The 18,386-nt window shown below is 47.6% G+C and overlaps 1 protein-coding gene across 1 annotated transcript in view; it reads right to left on the reverse strand.

The window, feature by feature from the left end:
• Positions 1 to 17,828, reverse strand: part of LOC148508083 (uncharacterized) — a 98,539-nt gene extending 80,711 nt beyond the window's left edge. Inside the window, 6 exon segments of the mRNA XM_088445073.1 lie at positions 3,073 to 3,184; positions 3,291 to 3,388; positions 9,340 to 9,418; positions 10,468 to 10,659; positions 13,698 to 13,857; positions 17,739 to 17,828. Of these exon segments, the coding sequence (XP_088301199.1) occupies positions 3,073 to 3,184; positions 3,291 to 3,388; positions 9,340 to 9,418; positions 10,468 to 10,659; positions 13,698 to 13,775 (559 nt within the window). The 5' untranslated portion in view covers positions 13,776 to 13,857; positions 17,739 to 17,828.
• Positions 17,829 to 18,386: the final 558 nt, after the last annotated feature.

Genomic DNA, 18,386 nt, shown 5'->3' on the forward strand with positions numbered 1-18,386 from the left:
AATGGGTTTCTGGGTAATGTCATTTATATAGCAACCCTTTAAGGCAATATGTTTATCCAATAGGCACAGTTTTGTTCCAACACAGGATATCAAATTGGGATATGCTATAGACATGCAACAGCATCAAGGTAAAGATAAATGGGGTCGATTCAATTGTGTTTTTGCCCCCGATCCCCCAACTAAAGTGACAGGAGATCGTGGGTGCGTTATTCAATTGTTTTGCCTTTTTTCGCAAGTCACACCCCAAAAAAATCACAGGTTTTAGCCACGCAAATCGACTTAACCCGTCTTGGTTAGGGTGCCCAAACTACGGACTTTTTCTGTGGAAACAACTGAATTGCCCCCAAAGTGTATTAGCGCCCAGCTCTATCTGGTACTGATGCGGATCACCGTCTTATAGGAAAGGTCGTCCTTGACTCATACTCACACAATGAGAGAGAGTGTGAGCAGAGGGGATGGATCAACTTGATCAGATTGCAAACTTTCCCCCTAAGATACATTGAATATCCCGATGCAGGCGCTGAGAATACTGGCGCTGTACTCCCGACACCCGAAGGTAAGTAGTGGGGTTAGGGTGCAGGGAGGGGGAAGTTAGGTTTAGGCACTGGCGGGGGTGGCTAGGGTTAGGCATCAGAAAGGGAGGGTTAGGGTTAAGGTTAGAGGGGAGGGTTAAAGGGGAGGGTTAGAATACTGACTGACAAGTGTCAGTTTCCTAACTCTGTCGGGATTCTGACCTCCAAGATCCCGACCGCCGACATTACATACCCATTCCAAAAATTACCTGATCCCAGTATATAATGGGTGGAAGGTGTAGGCGTATACCGTTTGTTACAATTGTTGCTGAAATATGTTAGCTCCTCATTGAGAAGTAGGATGATGTAGCATCTCCTACAGAACAACAGATATTTTCCCTCCTCAGGAGCAATTGTAATGACCGGACACGTCTGAGCCACGGATCTCTCAGTTATATCTGGGAAGGATTGACTATATGATGATTCAGGGCTGACACTAAATACTGAGCCACTACTTCCAGATTACCATATAAAGCATTGCAGATGATCTCCCTGGGTTAGGGGGCTAGTTTGGTTTCTGGTTTGCCAGTTTGTGGTCTGCTTTGTCAGTTTGGCTTTTTGCGATCTCTCATGATATCATCTGTTTTTTTTTTTTAGGTAACTACACTACGTCGTAGACAAAAGTGATTGGACACCACCGCACAAGCAAAATGGTCCCATGCATGCCATTGCACGCGAGTTCCAAATGGCCACTAATGTGTCGGTTTCGACAAGAGCACTTCGTAGGGAGGCCCATGCACTTGCAGTTCCACGGCGATAACAAATGTTTTTACCAGGGCGACAATGCCACCTGTCATGTTTCCAGGGCGACACTGGACTGGTATACATAAAATTCGGTCACCCAGATTGGCCAGCTCAGAGTCCAGATCTTAACCCCATTGAGAACCTCTGGGATGTATTGGAGTGATGGGTGCATTGTAGGCCGACTCGAACTTCTTCAGTGTCACAGTTGGTCTCTGTACTGAAGGCAGAATGGCAAAACATACCGTCTGCTGTTGTCCAGGAACTTGTGGACAATTTGCCAAGAAGGGTGTCTGCAGTAATCACTGCACGTGGTGGACCTACAAAGTAACGACGTCAATAACATCTACATGTCTGATGGATATTTTTACTACCCACACTCAAACTGGTACATCATTAGTAACTGAGAAGTGGGGCATATTACATACACATATACATTTTATTATTTATCAATTCTAACTATTTTTCAGAACTAGATTTTCTGGTTTCTGAATTAGAGGGGATATTAAAGTGAATCACCAACGAACCAAAAGGTGGGTACACACAATGGCACCGATAAACCATGTATCGGGCATGATCCGCCCGCCCAATATGTCATTCACCAGCACTATTGACCTTGCCGACGTCGGCAGCTGGGTCGCACATAGTTGGTGTACCGATGGCAGCCAGCTGGGGCGACATAGTGGGTAACATTAGACAATGTGCCCGATCTGTCGGCCCGGCATTAGAATGAGGTTGGTAGGGAGATATTAAATGCAAAATCCAAGTAGGATAAGAAAGTAAATGATATAGTTAATGACTTAGTATATTCACCCTCTCTATAATGAGATATCCTTTTTTTTTTTTTTTGAAGTGTTCTTTCCATCGGCGCTGGGTTTGAGACACACGCTCTATGCTGCTTTACTGTCATGGGCGCATGGAGAAGGCGTTTTTGAGTTCCCAATAAAATATATTGTTTTGATGTTCAAAATGTAATGTTTTAAATACATCAGATATATATATAGGAATGGGCTTTTTTCTACAACTGATAAGTGCAAAAGGAAAAATAAAAACCTCTGCCACAAAAATATGCGCATTATGAATTAAGTAAATTGTAATTAGAGGCGGAGAAATGGCATTTAAAATCCGCACTTTAGTCTTACAGCATGCTTTGAGAAAGTCAATGGAGACGAAACGCGCTAGTGGCCGTCAGGTCCCCAGATCTGAATATTTGGGAACAGTGTATTCAATATAGAATTTAGTTATGTCCATCAGGAAAGTTTCAAGTATAGGCTACTGATGATTGAGAATCACCAGAGAGTGTGGGGAGGAGACTGGTCAGATCTCTGGGCTGGTAACACACAGTGACATGATGTGAGGGGGAGAGCAGGAGTATAATAGGGGCTGATGGCTACTGATGATTGAGAATCACCAGAGTGTGGGGAGGAGACTGGTCAGATCTCTGGGCTGGTAACACACAGTGACATGATGTGAGGGGGAGAGCAGGAGTATAATAGGGGCTGATGGCTACTGATGATTGAGAATCACCAGAGTGTGGGGTGGAGACTGGTCAGATCTCTGGGCTGGTAACACACAGTGACATGATGTGAGGGGGAGAACAGGAGTATAATAGGGGATGATGGCTCCTGATGTAAGAGATACACCAGAGAGAGTGGGGAGGAGACTGGTCAGATCTCTGAGCTGGTAACACACAGTGACATGATGTGAGGAGGAGAGCGGAGTCTAATATATGACTCTGCAATAAGTGATTATTACTCACCTGTGCTGATATCTGTAGGGATTTCCTCTTCCTTACACTGCTGATCACCCATCACATACATCTCTTCTTCTATTTCCATATCTTCTACTTTAATAACATTCAGATCTTCACCCTAAATAGTAAAATGTACACAGTTGATCTACAGATTCTATAGTGAAAAATCACTATAAAGTCACTTTGGTATTTTAGTTTTTGGTGAGACCCTAAATCCCATGTACCTGATCCTCCTGTGGGGTCCTGTGATTCTCTTCTGTACAAACCTGAGAAAACAGAGGACGGGGACATCTCTCTGGGATATTTTTGATACTGGATCCATCTGTAGGAGAAACACAGTAACATTGATTACATTGTATATACGTGACAATCTGAGGGGTCGGTATCTAGCCTATAAAACTGCTGTCCCTTTAAAATAAAGTTTCTACTTCAGGGTCCATAGGGGGTCCACAGGGTTGACCTTGGGGTATAGGTTGGGAACCAAATCCGGGCACCACGCAGTTAAAGCTTTTAGCTCCCAGGATGCACTTGGGTCCACTCTCCCTATAACCCCACCCCCAGCCAGAGGCACCTCAGTTTTAAGTTGTGCCCGGCCGGAGTCGGGTCACCGTTTAGTGCAGTGGGGAGCTGATTAGCAGCCCCTAAGCTTTATTTTTTTCTAAGTACAGAGTTTTTTTATTTTTACTTTGGACTTTCAGAGCGGCAGCGTCGGACTGTCCATAGGACGTCTAAGCTGCCGCTCCGTCACCCCGCCGGCGCTGAGACGCCAGTACAGATCTGGGGATCTCAGCGGGACCCCAGAGTCTGTACTAGCCGGACTCTGCGGGCGCCCAGGACTGCTGCCGGATCTACGGGGAGCAGGTAAGGTCGCGGATCACCGCGCATTTAATATGCAGTCCTGTGCCTCCGGTCTCCGGGGACAGACCGGAGGCGCCGGCAGTGGCAGCGGGCCCCCCATACCCCGTGTGTCCACTAGACCACCAGGGACTTAGTGTTCGGTGCTGGGAGCCGGCGTCCCGGGGGCTTAATAGCCGGCCAGGGGAGGAAGCTTTCCCTGTTACAGCGGCTCCTCCCCTCAGCTCAGCGCGCCTTTCAGTATGTATAGTCTGGCGTCGCTGAGCTGCTTCCTCCGCGGGCCACGCTTCTCCTGAGGTCTCCAGCGGCCATTTTCTTGTGGTGCAGCAGCAGAGCTCCGGAGATGGCAGTGAGTCCAGTCCCCCTGCGTACCTCACCATCAGGTCAGTGTACACAGCGCTGTAGCCTTCCCAGACACTGAATCTGGGTAAGTTGAATGCAGTGTAATAGTGCAGTATATTATATGACATGTTTATGTATATATGTATATATCTGCATGGTATGTGACTTATGCTAGTGCTGACTGTCTGTATTTAATTCTCTCACCTGTCAGTGTATATCTATCCCTTTTCCTTATCTGCCCTAATACAGCTGTACTTAGGGTGGTTCTGAGACCTCACATTTATATACTCGTTGATATTTGTGAGGTTTGTCACATACTGTTGCGTGCTGCACGTTGCCACATTTTCGTTGGAACTGTGTGTTGCATACGCTGAAAATGGGTCCCTGCGGCTAATTTTAGCATCAGTCAGGACCAGTATAGCACTGCTTGATATTTCCGCCAAGATTGGTCAGATATGTTTGACCAGGAGATAGAGCGTTATACTGCACCCATTTTTGCTATCCTGCAAGTCATGTGCTTCAGGTGTTAGTGCAGAGGATTTGACTCATAAAGGGTTCTGTGTGTGGCGTCATCTGGTGCCGGCCCCTTTCACGACCCCCTTGGGAGGTTTGTTTTCTCGGGATCCTCTCAATTGCGGATCGCCGGGCGGGCCCCATTGTTGTACCTCACTTGGGGTTACTTCACCATACTGCCCTTTTTCATCTCAGGGTATCTCGCAGTTTCTTGCGCTCTTCCCCTGTGACACAGACTATCGCTCCCTGCATGGGGTTTTCGCAGTATATGAAATCCCCCTGGTGCCACCATAGTCTGTCATTCCCCTTGCAGGGATTCCCACGGCCACCCTGGGTGGATGTTGTTTTCTACGAAACGCAAATTGGTGTGGTTGACACCCTGTGGTTACTTCCCAGTTGGCTCTGCGTGAACTGGATACTGTTTTGGGCTCTTTCCCTCTTACACGGGGGGAAGCCTATTTCAAGTATTATTATCCCTGCTTTGGGCTGGTGGCAGGTCCATTCTGGTTAGAGTGAATGTTAACCTGCACCTGTATCATACACCCTCAGTATTGCGTGCCTTCTGGTTCCCTGTTGCTGACTAGCGGGGGGATCGCATGGCGGGACTCTGGCTGTTGTCAGTTATGAGGTATTACAACAGTGTTTGGCCTCCTGTCCCAAATTCCCTGAGGGTCATCACGAGCCCCTCATGGGGTGGATGGGCGTGTTACTCGTCAGATTACAGACGTTACTATGCATCCCATTCCTGCGTGGTCGGATTCTTCTGATCCGTAGGTGGTAACTCTGCCTGAAATCAGTATACTCGCTTTCAGGGGTTGTTACCCATCCTACCATGGCTATAGCATGGTTGGTTAATACTATTGCATACTGAGCTGATGCATTTGTAATGTTTTTTCCCCACCAACACGTCTGGGGTTCAAATGTATTTGGTCGCTCATGTAATATATGCAGTTGTCATAGGTGGACATGCCTATATTGGATACCAGTCTCCTAACTTTCAGAGTTCCGGCTGCGACGGTATCCTCCGTAATACCCTATGGCTGCGCTCTGGGAATGCAGAGGTGCAGATACCATCTATAGGGTAGATCTTGTTGGGTCCTGACCTTGACAGTGGCAGTACAAATTTCCCGCCTTCAGCTATGCCCACTACAGGGCCTCAGACTAAGTCTATTAAGTCTTTTTGTCCTCTGGGTCAGCCTAAAGGTCTGTTTCTTCAACCGAGCAGGCCTGGACTGCCAGCCGATCCTGCTTCTGAACCTACGGATATATCGTCAGCATGACGAGACAGGCCTACCACTGGGAGATGGCGATTTTCTCAGTTCGCCCGGTACTAGTGTCTAGTTGCCGCGGCTACGTGGGTAGGAGGGTACGCCCTCTCTTTGCTCAGGCGGCCTATTTCCATGTGATGGTACGCAGGCCCTTATTTGGACCCGAACAGGGCCTTACGAATCCAGAAAGCTATACAGTTGTTAGGGTAAGCGGAGCTAATTGGGCCATCCCCACTTTCTCAGCGAGGGACTGGTTGTTCTGCTTTCTTTCTGGTGCGGTGGCTGAATGGTCCTCTTTGGCCTATTCTCTGTCTCAATTCCCTGAACCAGTTCCTAAAGCTACCTGGGCTCAGGAGGCAATCCCTATGCTCCATCATACTATGTTTGGAACCTGGGGACTTTATGGTATCACTGGATATACAGGACGTGTGCCTACGGGCACTTACAGAGACCTTGCCTCAGCATGGACTGAGGTTTGCTGTATCACAGAACTTACGGTTTTCGGGCTCTGCCTATTGGGACTGTTCTCAGCCGCACAGGGGTTTACCAGCGTTTTGGATTTTCTGACAGTTCTTCTGTTCAGTATATCCCAATGCTCCTGTACCTGGATGGCCTCCTGCTCTTAGCAGGATCACCGGGGTACTTTACAGCCGGGTCAGGTTGACTGTGGCTTCTTCAGGGTGCAGAAGTTTAATCAATGGGGAAAAAGTCCTCCCTGCATCCCTCTCTGGGTATTCTTCACCTAGGAGCCCTGCTGGATTCTCAGAATCTGAGAATTCTTCTGGCGTAAGACGGCATCTCCACTCTTCCATTAGGAGTACATGGATGTCTGCGCAGTCGACATGTCTTTGCACTCTGGGAGGCATGGTCCACTATTCAGTGTCTGCCTTTGGAAGGGTGGAATGGGCTTAGTTCCTTTCCAGGCCTTTCCATAATTGGCTTATCTCCAGATGGAACAAGTTTTTTTTTTTTTCTGTCTGATCACTGTTCAAATGATGCTGCTCTCCCCGGAGGCAAGTCTGTCCCTTTTCGGGTGACTATGACCATCTCGTCCAGGGTATTCTTTGCTAAGGACAGTGTCTGTCTGGTTCGCATCCATTTCAGTGCAATTGGATGTCTGTCGATTCCACCCTGTCAATTAACTTGTTGGAACTTTAGCCTGTCTTGGGCCTTCACTCTGGCATAGCTCTTGTTTCCCGATGAACCTGAAAAAGTTCAGTCCGACAGGGTCAGAACAGTAGCTTCCTTTTTAGCAATACTGTTCGTTGGGTGGCAATGTCAGGTATGTCATACATTCGGACATTGTCTGAGGGTCTCCTCCCGACCATCTCGACAGTGTTTATTTCAGGTGCTCTCCATTGGGAAGCGGGAGTCCTCAGCCGTTACGACGTGCATCCCGGGGACTAGTCTCTTCCCCAAGAGAGGTTTCATCTCCTGGTGAGCAGGGGGGGGGGCCCTCCTGAGGTGACACTCATGGCCTTCTAACTCTATCACACTATGGTGTTACAGTCCAACTCTGGGGATTCTGAAGCAACCTTCAGTGACTCTTTGTCGGTGAAGGGGTTCTTCCAATTTGCGTACCTGTGTTCTCCAGTCTCCATTATTCCTTGAGGGAAGTGTTTCAATCGAGACAGAGATGCTTTCCTGCTGGTGGCTCCTGATTGCCCCAGATGTCAGGGGTACTTGGTTTTTCGGAGTCTCTCCATCGATACTCCATTCCTGATGCTTCACTACCCAGACCTGTTGTCTCAGGGTCTTGGGGTTTGCCTTGGACCTGGGTCGTTTGTCTTTGACTACGTCCCTACAGTGGTCTTACGGCTTCCATGGCTTTTTCATCGTTGGAATGATTGGAGCACATGGATCAGCTTTTGCTGGAACCTACCACAAACTGTGGCAGCCATCATTCTTATGGTATTATACCTATCGATACGATCCTCTGGTGTCCAGGATTTCCAGATATTCTGGCATTCTTTCCGGCTGGCTTGGGTTTCACCCTCGGCCTGGCCTTCCTGACAGTGCAGATCTCTACACTGTCAGTATGATTAGGTTATGGAATTGCTCCGCTCTGATATCCAGTTCATCCTTTGGAGTGTTTTCTGGATTATGCCTCCATTTTTCCTCCCTAGGGACTCCTTGGGAGTTAGGAGTGGTTCTTTGTTAACTCCGGGGAAAGTTAATGGAACCGCTGGTTGTGATAGCCATTACATGGTCTATTGCTTTGGCTTTCTCTCTTTCTATCAGGGAGTTTATATCAACCAGGTGAGTGTCGGAATTGGGAGCGTTCTCATGTGGCTCCCTCTTCTGGAGGGCATCTTGTCAGGGTGTGAGTTGCTCTCACCCTGTGTTTCTTCTTAGTGATTTTCAGGTTCCATATTATTCTGGAACTTATGGTGCGGCCATTCAGTCCCCAGTCCTCTCGGGTGGTGTGGCCTCATTGACTGTGGTCCGGCCTCTGTGGATTTATGTGATCCATTCAAGTTCCTGACGGAAATCGGACTCCTTATTGGTGGTCTGAGATTTCTGGTTTTAACAGGAAAGGATGGCCGGCCTATGGCCATATGTTGGCTGGACGGCCTCGTATGTCTTCTTCAGGGGCCTACCCATGGGTAGGCCTTTCTGTTGTTGCTGCTTGTTTTTTCTCGGGCCATGTAACCCTCGTGGGTGGCTCGCTGTGGCGCCTTGGCTGCTTTGCCTTGCTAGGTGGCCACGGTCTTCTGTCCACACCTTTTTAAGGTTCTAGGCATTGTTTTCCTTTGCCTCTCAGGATGCTTCCTTTTTGGCGGCGGATTCTCCTCTGAGCACAGGAGCGTCCCCTCCCTTGGTTGAACTGCTTTGGGACATCCCCAAGGTCAACCCTGTGGACCCCCTATGGACCCTGAAGTAGAAAACAAGAGATATGGTAAGAACTTACCTTTGTTATCTCTGTTTCTACGAAGTCCATAGGGTCCACAGGGCGCCCGCCCTGACGCACCTGGCTTCAAATGGGCTGTGTGACTGGTCACCGGTTTTCCGTCTCCCATTTCTGTGAGTATGGTTATCGAGTGTTCCAGTTTTCTCTCTTTTTTTCTCCTCCTCCGGCCTTTGGCTACTTACAAACTGAGGTGCCTCTGGCTGGGGGTGGGGTTATAGGGAGAGTGGACCCAAGTGCATCCTGGGAGCTAAAAGCTTTAACTGCGTGGTGCCCGGATTTGGTTCCCAACCTATACCCCAAGGTCAACCCTGTGGACCCTATGGACTTCGTAGAAACAGAGATAACAAAGGTAAGTTCTTACCATATCTCTTGTTTTCCTCTTACCCAGTGATATGAGGGTCCGGCTATTCTCCATCATCACGTCCTTGTGCAGATCCTTGTGTTCCTCTATAGATTTCCCCTCCTGCATGGAGAGACAGACAGTGACATCCTCACACCTTATAGGACCCTGACACACACAATGATACAGTCATCACCCAGACACATCCCCTGGTGTTACTGTATAATGTCCCATTCCCAGCAGTCACCTCTCCAGTCATCACCCAGACACATCCCCTGGGGTTACTGTATAATGTCCCATTCCCAGCAGTCACCTCTCCAGTCATCACCCAGACACATCCCCTGGTGTTACTGTATAATGTCCCATTCCCAGCAGTTACCTCTCCAGTCATCACCCAGACACATCCCGTGGTGTTACTGTATAATGTCCCATTCCCAGCAGTCACCTCTCCAGTCATCACCCAGACACATCCCCTGGTGTTACTGTATAATGTCCCATTCCCAGCAGTCACCTCTCCAGTCATCACCCAGACACAGCCCCTGGTGTTACTGTATAATGTCCCATTCCCAGCAGTCACCTCTCCAGTCATCACCCAGACACATCCCTTGGTGTTACTGTATAATGTCCCATTCCCAGCAGTCATCTCTCCAGCCATCACCCAGACACATCCCCTGGTGTTTACTGTATAATGTCCCATTCCCAGCAGTCACCTCTCCAGTCATCACCCAGACACATCCCTTGGTGTTACTGTATAATGGCCCATTGCCAGCAGTCTTCTCTCCAGTCATCACCCAGACATATCCCCTGGTGTTACTGTATAATGTCCCATTCCCAGCAGTCACCTCTCCAGTCATCACCCAGACACATCCCCTGGTGTTACTGTATAATGTCCCATTCCCAGCAGTCACCTCTCCAGCCATCACCCAGACACATCCCCTGGTGTTACTGTATAATGTCCCATTCCCAGCAGTCATCTCTCCAGCCATCACCCAGACACATCCCCTGGTGTCACTGTATAATGTCCCATTCCCAGCAGTCACCTCTCCAGTCATCACCCAGACACATCCCCTGGTGTTACTGTATAATGTCACATTCCCATCAGTCACCTCTCCAGTCATCACCCAGACACATCCCCTGGTGTTACTGTATAATGTCACATTCCCATCAGTCACCTCTCCAGTCAGCAGCTGAATGATCTTATTGGCGAGTTCCAGGATCTTATGGTCATTGTCTCCCTCATGTATCAGTGAGCGAGGTGGAGGCACCTTGATGGGGCTCTGGGTCCTGCTCAGTCCTCCTGGCTTACATGGACGCCTACTGGGTGTCACACGTTCACCGGATGTCTTCTTCACTACTGCGTAATCCTGTGTATTGACAGAGACCATCAATGAAAAGGTTAATGGAACGCAACAATATGCAAATAGGATAAGGGTTTTATTTGTAAACCCAAACTATAGGTACAGGAAAGTGGAGTGTATAAAGCACCACTCCTGCAGCTTATTTCAGTGTTAGAATAGACAAAACACAACACACTGTGAGCAATGTAATATATCCCAGGTCCTGTGAGGCACTGATACTATATATGAGAGCGTCTCCCTGCTGCCCGGTTACAGCTGTGCTGATGAGAAGATTGAGGCACTGATACTATATATGAGAGCGGCTCCCTGCTGCCCGGTTACAGCTGAGCTGATGAGAAGACTGAGGCACTGATACTATATATGAGAGCGGCTCCCTGCTGCCCGGTTACAGCTGTGCTGATGAGAAGACTGAGGCACTGATACTATATATGAGAGCGGCTCCCTGCTGCCTGGTTACAGCTGTGCTGATGAGAAGACTGAGGCACTGATACTATATATGAGAGCGGCTCCCTGCTGCCCGGTTACAGCTGTGCTGATGAGAAGACTGAGGCACTGATACTATATATGAGAGCGGCTCCCTGCTGCCAGGTTACAGCTGTGCTGATGAGAAGACTGAGGCACTGATACTATATATGAGAGCGGCTCCCTGCTGCCCGGTTACAGCTGTGCTGATGAGGAGACTGAGGCACTGATACTATATATGAGAGCGGCTCCCTGCTGCCCGGTTACAGCTGTGCTGATGAGAGGACTGAGGCACTGATACTATATATGAGAGCGGCTCCCTGCTGCCAGGTTACAGCTGTGCTGATGAGAAGACTGAGGCACTGATACTATATATGAGAGCGGCTCCCTGCTGCCTGGTTACAGCTGAGCTGATGAGAAGAATGAGGCACTGATACTATATATGAGAGCGGCTCCCTGCTGCCCGGTTACAGCTGAGCTGATGAGAAGAATGAGGCACTGATACTATATATGAGAGCGGCTCCCTGCTGCCTGGTTACAGCTGTGCTGATGAGAAGACTGAGGCACTGATACTATATATGAGAGCGGCTCCCTGCTGCCCGGTTACAGCTGTGCTGATGAGAAGACTCAGGTAGAGCACAAAGTACCACAGAAAGAACTGATGCCACCACGTGACCCAGGACCATCGTGTGACCCAGAGTAGAGGATCATGGGAAAGTCACCATAAAACATTGGGTATAGTGTGGATACAAAGCTGTATATATGAAATTTATAGTGAATAAATACAAATAATAAGAGTAGTGTTTTCCCCACGTTGTTTTTGCGGGCGGTCTGCCTGGCAAGAAGCCCCCTGTCCCCAAGGGGATCTAAGATGCCATTGTGACATCGGCACAGGTCGACGTCGCCCATGCCACAGTGCAGGGTGGTCAGGCTAGAGGGCAGAGGTACCTCCCCCTGAATAAAAGCCAGGACGCATTGTCTGGGTGGGAACAGTCGCCTCAGCACACTGAAGAGAGTGGTCCTCCTGCCTCTACTCTCTCTATACCATGTATCTGGGAGTTGATAAAATAAATCTGTGGAGCCAGCAATTGGGGGACAGTATCTGGGAGCTATAACAATAAAATAAAAAAATGATATTATATATATATATATATATATATATATATATATATATATATATTTATTATATTATCTATCACACCCACAATGATATTGGGCAGTATCTGGGCACTTAAACTTATTTGTGCCTCTGACAAAGCAATTGTATCTGTACCCCCACTTGATGCCACCCGGCTGGAAAAATGTTGTGGGTAGAACACTGAAGAGGAAATCAAATATAACTTTATTTAAGGAAACAGTGTTTAGAATATCAGTTTAAAATGTTATAGATGCCACCACCTAAAAGTCAATGCTCTGTGTAACACCTACAAGGCAATATCACTGTATATTTTATAAAGAAACAAAAAATGAGATGCCTTAAAACTGAAATAAAACGGTTTCTATAAATGATCTCACAAAATTAACACAAAAGCATTGCAAACTACATCCAAATGTACAATCCTAACTTAAAAAGTAGCCCTAGTACATCTACAGGGCTGTGTTGATGTGGATGGGGCACGATTACGGGGTCCTCGCTAAGACCATGGAAACCATTGGTGTCTCTATTACCGGTGTCATGGAGGAACTTTCACAGAATCCCTCACCTCTACAGTCAGATCACTGTTTAATAATATATGTAAGAGTGATGTCACTGTGACACCCCCAGACTCCCTCACCTCCCCAGTCAGGTCCCTGTGTTAGTAATAGAGATAATAGTGATGTCACTATGACAGTCCCAGACTCCCTCGCCTCCCCAGTCAGGTCCCTGTGTTAGTAACAGAGATAATAGTGATGTCACTGTGACACTCCCAGACTCCCTCACCTCCCCAGTCAGGTCCCTGTGTTAGTAATAGAGATAATAGTAATGTCACTGTGACACTCCCAGACCCCCTCACCTCCCCAGTCAGGTCCCTGTGTTAGTAATAGAGATAATAGTGATGTCACTGTGACACTCCCAGACTCCCTCACCTCCCCAGTCAGGTCCCTGTGTTAGTAATAGAGATAATAGTAATGTCACTGTGACACTCCCAGACCCCCTCACCTCCCCAGTCAGGTCCCTGTGTTAGTAATAGAGATAATAGTAATGTCACTGTGACACTTCCAGATCCCCTCACCTCCCCAGTCAGGTCCCTGTGTTAGTAATAGAGATAATAGTAATGTCACTGTGACACTCCCAGACTCCCTCACCTCCCCAGTCAGGTCCCTGTGTTAGTAATAGAGATAATAGTGATGTCACTGTGACACTCCCAGACTCCCGCACCTCCCCAGTCAGGTCCCTGTGTTAGTAGAGATAATAGTGATGTCACTATGACAGTCCCAGACTCCCTCACCTCCCCAGTCAGGTCCCTGTGTTAGTAATAAAGATAAGAGTGATGTCACTGTGACAGTAATAAACTCCCTCACCTCCCCAGTCAGGTCCCTGTGTTAGTAATAGATATAAGAATGATGTCACTGTGATGACCACACTCCCAGAACCCCCTCACCTCCCCAGTCAGCAGGTAGATGATCTCCAGGGTGATATTTAATACTCTCTCAGACTTGTGAATTCTGTCCTTGTCCATCCTCAGTGATCAGTGATTTATACAGGACACGTCTCACAGTCATGTGGCTTCCAGTAAAGACGCTCTGGATCTTCACTCCTTTCTAGGAATAAATATAATGATTCTAACAAACATCACAGTGACAATAAAGTCTTCCCCCAATGCCTGAGCCACACAGCCCTGGTCACTGTTTCTAAAAGTTCTACTGATCCAGCTTTATGAGACCCCTCAGAGACCATCACACAGCGTCATATTGCTGAAGGGTACACCAACACTTTCATGGCTTTTCAAGAGTCTCAGTTCTTTGTAGCAAACATCAAGTTGAGAAAATGGAATTAAATGCATGAATTAGAGATGTTCGGGAATTATTTTGTGACCAAAATTACATCAAATGATTCCCTGTGTTGATTGTAGGTAATTGGGTTTAAATGCTGTATGTACCGGTAGCTGTAGCAGCCTAGTATACAACACTATTTCAGCTATCATTATACACAGGTCACACGTATTTAAAACACAGTGATTACTATACTTAGGTCACACACCTGATATACACTGACCGCTATACACAGGTCACACTGGTACACACCAATCACTATACACAGGTCACATTGATATCTCACAGCAATCACTATACACAGGTCACACTGATATCACTATACACAGGTCACACTGATATCACACACCAATCACTATAAACAGGTCACACTGATAGCGCACACATCACACAAATTGATCACTATACAAAAGTCACTCTGGGGTGTGATATGTTATGACATGCATTAGGTTGACATGGTCGAAATGTCGACGTGCTTAGCATGTCGACAGCGACCAAGCCGACATTCTTTAGGTCAACATGGATGACATGTCGATGTAATAGAATGTCAAAATAACGTCCTGGCGGCAGCTGCGGCTTCAGCGTCACCATCATCAAGGTCCTGGCGCTCATATGCCAGCAGTTCTGGTGCAGACATTTCACGGAGCGGCGTTCCGGGCAGTATTTTCCCCTAACCCCTACCACTCCGTCCAGTGCCTAACCCTAACCTCCCCCCGCAGCCTAACCCTAACCTCCCGCCGCAGCCTAACCCTAACCTCCCGCCGCAGCCTAACCCTAACCTCCCCCTGCAGCCTAATGCTGGCCATACACGGTAAGATTTTCTGTCCAACCATCCAACTAGTTGGTTGGTTGGAATGAAAATCTGGTAAGGTATGAAAGCAAATGACGATCAGCAATTTGCTCCCAAACGCAGGAAAATGGACCAAAACTGTTTGAACAAATTGTTTAGAGCAAACATTTAAAAAACTTGTCTGAACGACCATTTTAATCTATTTTCTGGCATTTAGGATCAAATTGATGATCATCTTTTACTCCCATACGTTACCAGATTTTCATTCCAACCAATCAACTAGTTGGATGGTTGGACAGAAAATCTTACCGTGTATGGCCAGCATTACCCTAACCTCCCCCTGCAGCCTAAGCCTAACCTTGCCCTGCAGCCTAACCCTAACCTCCCGCCGCAGACTAACCCTAACCTTCCCCTGCAGCCTAAGCCTAACCTTACTCCCACAGCGTAACCCTAACCTCCCCCCCGCAGCCTAAGCCTAACCTCCCCCTGCAGCCTAACCTTACCCCACAGCGTAACCCTAACCTCCCCCCCGCAGCCTAAGCCTAACCTCCCCCTGCAGCCTAACCTTACCCCACAGTGTAACCCTAACCTCACACCTGATACACGCTGATCACTAAACACAGGTCGCATGGATATCACACTGAATACTATACTTAGGCCAAGCAGATAACAGAAGTGAGAGGGGAGAGAACACAGAAGAGCAGAAGGGGTTAGATATATGGGGAAAGAACTAAAGTAGGAAAACAGATTTCAATAAAAGGTTATAACAGTTGTACAGAATTGGGCTTAAAAAAAAAAAAAAAGAGGTGGGAGGAAAGTACAGCAGACAGGAGAGAAGTGTAAAACAAGGATAGAACAGTATACAGCACAAAAAAAAGTTAGCCAATCCCGATTTTCACCAGTCTTGGACAATCTGACTCTGCAGCTATAGTGGAACCATAAGTCCCAGCATGCCCTGTCAAGGTAACACAGTTAATCTGCCATTACCCTCCAGATGTACGTTTACATTAGTGAAAAGCCTGCTCATGATTAGTGTAGGATGCAGACATTTACACTGAAGATCTGGAGACTGTCACAGTTACTGGCGATCTTAGAGAGAGGGCCTGATTCAGCATAGATCGCTATTCTGCTTACACGCAAGCACCGCAGTTGCTAATATCAGCGGTGCTATGTAAACGTGTGTATTCACATTGCGATCGCAGCCTGACATAATGACGCCCACTTCCCTTACTCACATCCGTATACTAGGGCAACATAGTGAAACAATCAGTCACATCGGACCCAGACGCACAGATAAGGAAGGCCAGACCTCATTCAGGAATTGCTAACTTCTGCACATGCTATGAGACCTCGGTAGGCTAGCGTTCCCGCTAGGCTGTGTCAGTGGGGCGCTGCGCCCTGCCCTATATACTTATGTACATGTGATTTCTTAGGGTTTTTTTTTATTAAACTTGCAAAAACCTCAAAAACTTTTACAAGTTGTCATTATGGGGTATTGTATGTAGAATTTTGAGGACAAAAATGAATTTATTACATTTTGGAATAAGGCTGTAACATAACAAAATGTGGAAAAAGTATACCCCCTGGAATGGGTATGAAATCCCGGCTGTCGGGATGTCTCCAGTCAGAATACCAACAGCGGCATCCCAATGGTTGGTATTCCGACAGGTTTCGGGTAAGTAGACTTACCTAACCCAACCCGCACCCTAACCCTCCCCGTTAGTGCCTAAACCTAACTCCCACCCTTCGTGCCTAACCCTTACCCCCCCACCCTCAAAACCTAATCCTAACCCCGCTACGCTTCATAAACCTTACCCTCTTCCCCCCGCAACTAACGCTAAGGGCGCCTCAGACTTACCTCGTACAGGCTGGCGTCCTCCGGCATTCTGGCGTCGGGATTAAAATAGGCATTGGTATTTTGACGCCTATCTTAATTCCCTTGTCGGGATTTAACTGTACGTATTGAGTCTGGCGGCATCGCGGCTGCCGGTCTCATAACTACATCCCATGCCCCGCGCTTCCATACCCACAGTCACTGCCCAGCATTACACTCTCATACATACAGACCTGGGCACACATTATACATCCTCATGTCCAGCACATATACCCATCATACCCACAGTTACTGCCCAGCATTACACCTCATACATGTAGACCTGGACACATATTATACAGCCTCATGTCCAGCACATATACCCCCATACCCACAGGCACTGCCCAGCATTACACACTCATACATACAGTCCTGGGCACATATTATACATCCTCATGTCCAGCATATATACCCCCCCCCCCATACCCACAGTTACTGCCCAGCATTACACCTCATACATACAGTCCTGGGCACACATTATACATCCTCATGTCCTGCACATATACCCCCATACCCACAGTCACTGCCAAGCACTACACCTCATACATACAGTCCTGGGCACACATTATACATCCTCATGTCCTGCACATATACCCCCATACCCACAGTCACTGCCCAGCATTACACACTCATACATACAGTCCTGGGCACACATTATACATCCTCATGTCCTGCACATATACCCCCATGCCCACAGTCACTGCCCAGCATTACACCTCATACATACAGAACTGGGCACACATTATACAGCCTCATGTCCTGCACATACAGCCCCCATACCCAGCGTCACTGCCCAGCACTACACCTCATACATACAGACTTGGGCACATATTATACAGCCTCATATAGCCCCATGCCCACAGTCACTGCCCAGCATTACACCTCATACATACAGACCTGGGCACACATTATACAGCCACAAGACCAAAACCTATACTCATAGTCACTGCCTCATACATACAGTAATTGTAAAGCACCAGAACAAACCTATCTTCCTCCTCTGAAACCCCTCCTCGGCGCCTCTGTCAGGGTAGGTATACCGGAGTCAGACTCGGTCAGATAAATCAGGATGTACATAATCTAAAGACCACAGAAAAATGGCCGCCGTTTTTTTCACGGGCTACATGACCAAGGACATAACCAAACTACACTAATTTCAGCAGCATGTTGTAAAACTGTATGGGAAATAATTATCATATCTGTCCTTAGTATGGAAGAACGGCGGCCATTTTCTGGTATACCATTCCTGCAGCAATACGTTCCTAACCGTACATTTACATTAACGGCGGCCATTTTGTTGTAGTCTAAATTCTGCTTTGACCCTGACATAACTTTCAGACTCCGCTGTACTGTACACAGTGTAATTTCTAGTCTGGGACAGATAGATTTGAAGGATACTTTTATCGCTAACAGTATTATTATTATTATTATTATTATTATGTATGGCTTTTTAATTCTGGGCAATGGTTCTGGGTATGAGACATCATTGTCTCCTCTTCCTGAAATGGCCGGGAGGCTCCCCAAAATTGGATGCTGCCACCTGGAAAAGTAGGTAAGTCTTCTGCACTTCCTCCACCGCCCGCGCCTCTCTCTACTCGCTTGCACCAGCTTTCGGGCTGTCCAGAGGGGCGATGA

The sequence above is a fragment of the Taudactylus pleione genome, unplaced genomic scaffold, assembly GCF_031769625.1.
Source record: "Taudactylus pleione unplaced genomic scaffold, aTauple2 ptg000377l, whole genome shotgun sequence".
Lineage (NCBI taxonomy): Eukaryota > Metazoa > Chordata > Amphibia > Anura > Myobatrachidae > Taudactylus > Taudactylus pleione.